This window comes from Crocuta crocuta, unplaced genomic scaffold (genome assembly GCF_008692635.1).
Source record: "Crocuta crocuta isolate KB4526 unplaced genomic scaffold, BGI_CrCroc_1.0 scaffold675, whole genome shotgun sequence".
In the NCBI taxonomy this organism is placed as follows: domain Eukaryota; kingdom Metazoa; phylum Chordata; class Mammalia; order Carnivora; family Hyaenidae; genus Crocuta; species Crocuta crocuta.
Genome location: NW_027528796.1, coordinates 1,960,533 through 1,963,903, shown reverse-complemented (window position 1 = coordinate 1,963,903; position 3,371 = coordinate 1,960,533). Strand labels below are relative to the sequence as shown.

Genomic DNA, 3,371 nt, shown 5'->3' with positions numbered 1-3,371 from the left:
TCCCTTGCTGCCCTTGGGCTCCCGCCAGGGCTGGGGGCTCTGAACACACAGAGGCAGAGCAGGGGCTGCAAGGCCTGCCGCCAAGGTGGCGTCCGGATGGCCTCACACGCGGGGGGCAAACGGAACAGGTGGCTTTGGGGCACGTGGACTCAGCCTGACAGCCTCACCGGTTTCTACAACATTCCCCACATGCAGTTTATGCTCAGAAACGTCTGTGACGCTGCAACCCGCCCCCAGAGGCCTCTTCCGGTCATGTCAGCAGTGCTNCCGCCCGCCGGTCCACGGTCCACCCTCCCCCCCACCCCGCCCCAGCCTGGGCTGCTCCAGACCTGCAGGCCCCGGGCCCTGGGCCCCCACAGCACACAGCTGGCCGCAGGCTGGGGGCCCCTGAGCGCCCGGACAGGGAAGAACCTCCCTGGGCGGTTCCCTTCCCTCACTCTCCGGTCATGCAGGTCTGGGAAAGGCCCCCTGACCCCAGAGCAGGCCCCCGGGGACAGGCCCGCCGCCTCACCTGGCCTCCTCCTCGCCGCAGCTGAGCGCGTCCCGCTGGGTCTCGGCGGTGGTGTCCAAGGTGCTCAGGCCGTAGGGGAGCTGGGGCCGGCCGTTCCCTGCGCCCTCTCCACTCGGGGCCGTGACCTCCTCTCCCTCCAGCAACGCTCTGGACAGCTCCTCCTCAGTCACAGCTTTGGATGACGGGGAGGGAGCAGAGCGTCAGTGCGGACCCCCCGCCCCACCCCCGACCGCGGCATGCGGGAATCTGCGTTAGACAAGAGGAGTCTGTCCGTCTGCCCCGCTGGCCAGCTCAACAGCACGGCGGGGCCCTGCCTGTCACACGGTGACCCTGGCCCGTGCTGGGCACGAACCTCAATTTCAGCACTTGCTACAAGTATTCATAGGAAGTGAAATTAAGGTAGGTTTTTAAAAAGGAACACGGTACACGATATTTACTCCATTTCATTCACACGGGGCCGTATTTCACACATGGAGTTAACCTATATGAAAAGTGTGCATCTGGGAGAAAGGACTGTGCACACGTGGGAAGGGCTGGGGACCCTCTCCGCGCCCGCCGGGTGCTCAGGAAGCGCAGCGGTGTGTGCTGACCAGGAAAAGGGCAGAAACACCTCTGCTCTGACAGCGGGGCTGATGCGCAGCGTGGGGCCCCCCGAGATCTGCACTCCGTGTGGGGCCGCGCCCAGCGCACCCGCCCCGCTCACGCTTGTGAACGAGGAGTGCAAGCTGGGGCCTCCCTGGAGGAGACGTCAGCGGCGGGGGGGGGGGTGGGGGCCTGGGCGCCGACGCCTACTCTGGTTGTCCAGCTTCTGCAGGTGCGGCAGGTTGCGCAGCACGGTCATGCGGTAGAGGTGCGGGTCGGCGCCGCAGCACGGGTTCTCGGCCAGCCACAGCACGCGCAGGCGCGGCAGGCCCTTCAGGTAGTAGAGCTCGGCCAGGCTGGGGATGCGGTTCCTGCGCAGGTAGAGCTCGCTCAGCTGCTGGCACTGGCTCACGGGCTCCAGGCTGGAGACGCTGTTGACGCTGCAGGGGACAGCACTGTCAACCGCAAGGCCCGCACATCTGCCCTCCCGGGGACGCCGGGGCGTCAAGTTCAGCGAAGCGCCTGGGGCGAGGAGACAGGGCAGGAGCACGGGCAGCCGCCGGCTCGGTGCAGGCCTCACCCAGTCCGTGTGGACGTCGGAGGGGCCATTGTCCCTCACAGGACAGGCCACAGGCCACCAAGGGACCATCTCGTGCCCCAAGTAGGCAGTGGCCAGAAAAGCCCACAGCAAACACGAGCAAGCTCTGCACCACGCGCAGCTGAGCACGGGACTCCTGGGCCCTGTGCGTAAGGAGCGGCGCGTGTGGGTTCACGTTTTCCGCAGAAGTGCGAACACATCAGACACAGAAAATGGCCCAGGCATCTAGGCAGAGGCCCTGCAGGTTTGAACGGACACAGGCAGAAACCTCCCACCTCCGCAGAGGCAAACGGACCATGAACACACGCTCGGCTCAGGCTCCAGCTGAGCCCAGAGCCCTGGGCCTGGCGGGAGCACCACCCACACAGGCGGGGACACGCCTCCTCCACAGCTTTGAGGACCTTGCTGCTCCCCGCAGAGCTGGAGGGCGTGGGTGGGGCCGCTCCAGGAGACCCTGCCCGACCCGCCTCTCCAGAACATTCTCCCCTGCAGTCTGCATCTGCATCTGCAGTGATGTCCTAATTCTTCCCAGGGACACCACTGCAGTTCTGAGCACTCACTTCCTACTGCAGGGGCCAGCGTGGAGAGCCGCGCTCAAGGTGTGCGGGCACTGCCCAAGGCACAGGCAGGGGTGCGGTGGGGCCTGAGGCCACACGCGGCCGGTCCTCCTCCTCGACCCCTGGGCTGCCTGTGGTTGGACTGACTGTGCCCCCCAAACTCGTATGTTGAAACCTAACCCCCCAGGGTGATGGTGTTTGGGGGTGACTGGGTCAGGGAGCCCTCACAACAGGATCCGCTCCCTTAAGAAAGAGACCCCAGCACTCCCTCGCCCCTGTCCCCACCCGAGGGCCCAGTGAGAAAATGGCGTGTGTGAACCGGAAAGCGGGTCTCACCAGATACTGAAAATCCAACACCCTCCTCTTGGGCTTGGAGCTCCGGGACGGACTGAGACAGGCCTCACACACACGAGGCTCTGAGCCCAAAGGGAACGACCGCATCTCACCAAAGGGCCGGCAGCCGTGTTCACACGGCAATTTACACCGGGTCCTGGTGCAGCCAGATACCCAGGCACTGGCGCCTGGGCTCCATCCACAACCCTGGGCCTTGTCCTTCCTGTGGGCCGTCCACGAAGCTGCTCCGAGAGGCCCGGCCACCTGCCCCAACCTCCAGGCTGCCTGCTCCTTCGGGGAACGAAGGTAAGGCTTCCTGGGGTGCGGGCTCAGACCTCAGCTTCACTGATAACCAGGCAGTGACAGCGGGCGTGTGGACCCTGGCTCACCACCACAGCCCCGCTGCACTGCCCCCTCGGGGCGGGCACCGGTATTATTTCCGTGTTACAGATAGGGAAACTGAGGCCGGCAGTGGCGACTCACAGGCTCCCTCCAAACTGCCCAGCTGCCAGAAGCCCCCACGACAGCTCCCGGTTCATGCACGGCTTCCCTGGTCTGTTAGGGCCAAGGCCTCCGGGAGAGGTAACTGGCGCCAGTGAGAGGCCGTGTGGCGTGGGGAGGACGGCGCCTCCCGGCAGCTCTGGAACCAGAGGGCAGGAATGCTGGGGGCGGACGGGGCCGCCTCGAGGGCAGCTGCTCATCAGTGGGGGCTGTACCCGCCGAGCACGGTGAGGCCGGGTGTGCTCAAGGGGGGTGGCCTGGGGAGGCTGGGCACAGACATTCAGGCGGA

General features: G+C 65.8%; 1 protein-coding gene across 4 annotated transcripts in view; it reads right to left on the bottom strand.

The window, feature by feature from the left end:
* CFAP410 (cilia and flagella associated protein 410) overlaps window positions 1–3,371 on the bottom strand; it is an 8,985-nt gene that overhangs the window by 2,671 nt on the left and 2,943 nt on the right. For all 4 annotated transcript variants that reach the window (XM_077755421.1, XM_077755423.1, XM_077755422.1 and 1 more), the window contains exons 4-5: window positions 1,304–1,533; window positions 512–683 (exon numbers count right to left, since the gene is read on the bottom strand). In XM_077755421.1, the coding sequence (XP_077611547.1) occupies window positions 512–683; window positions 1,304–1,533 (402 nt within the window). The remainder of the gene's footprint in view (window positions 1–511; window positions 684–1,303; window positions 1,534–3,371) is intronic.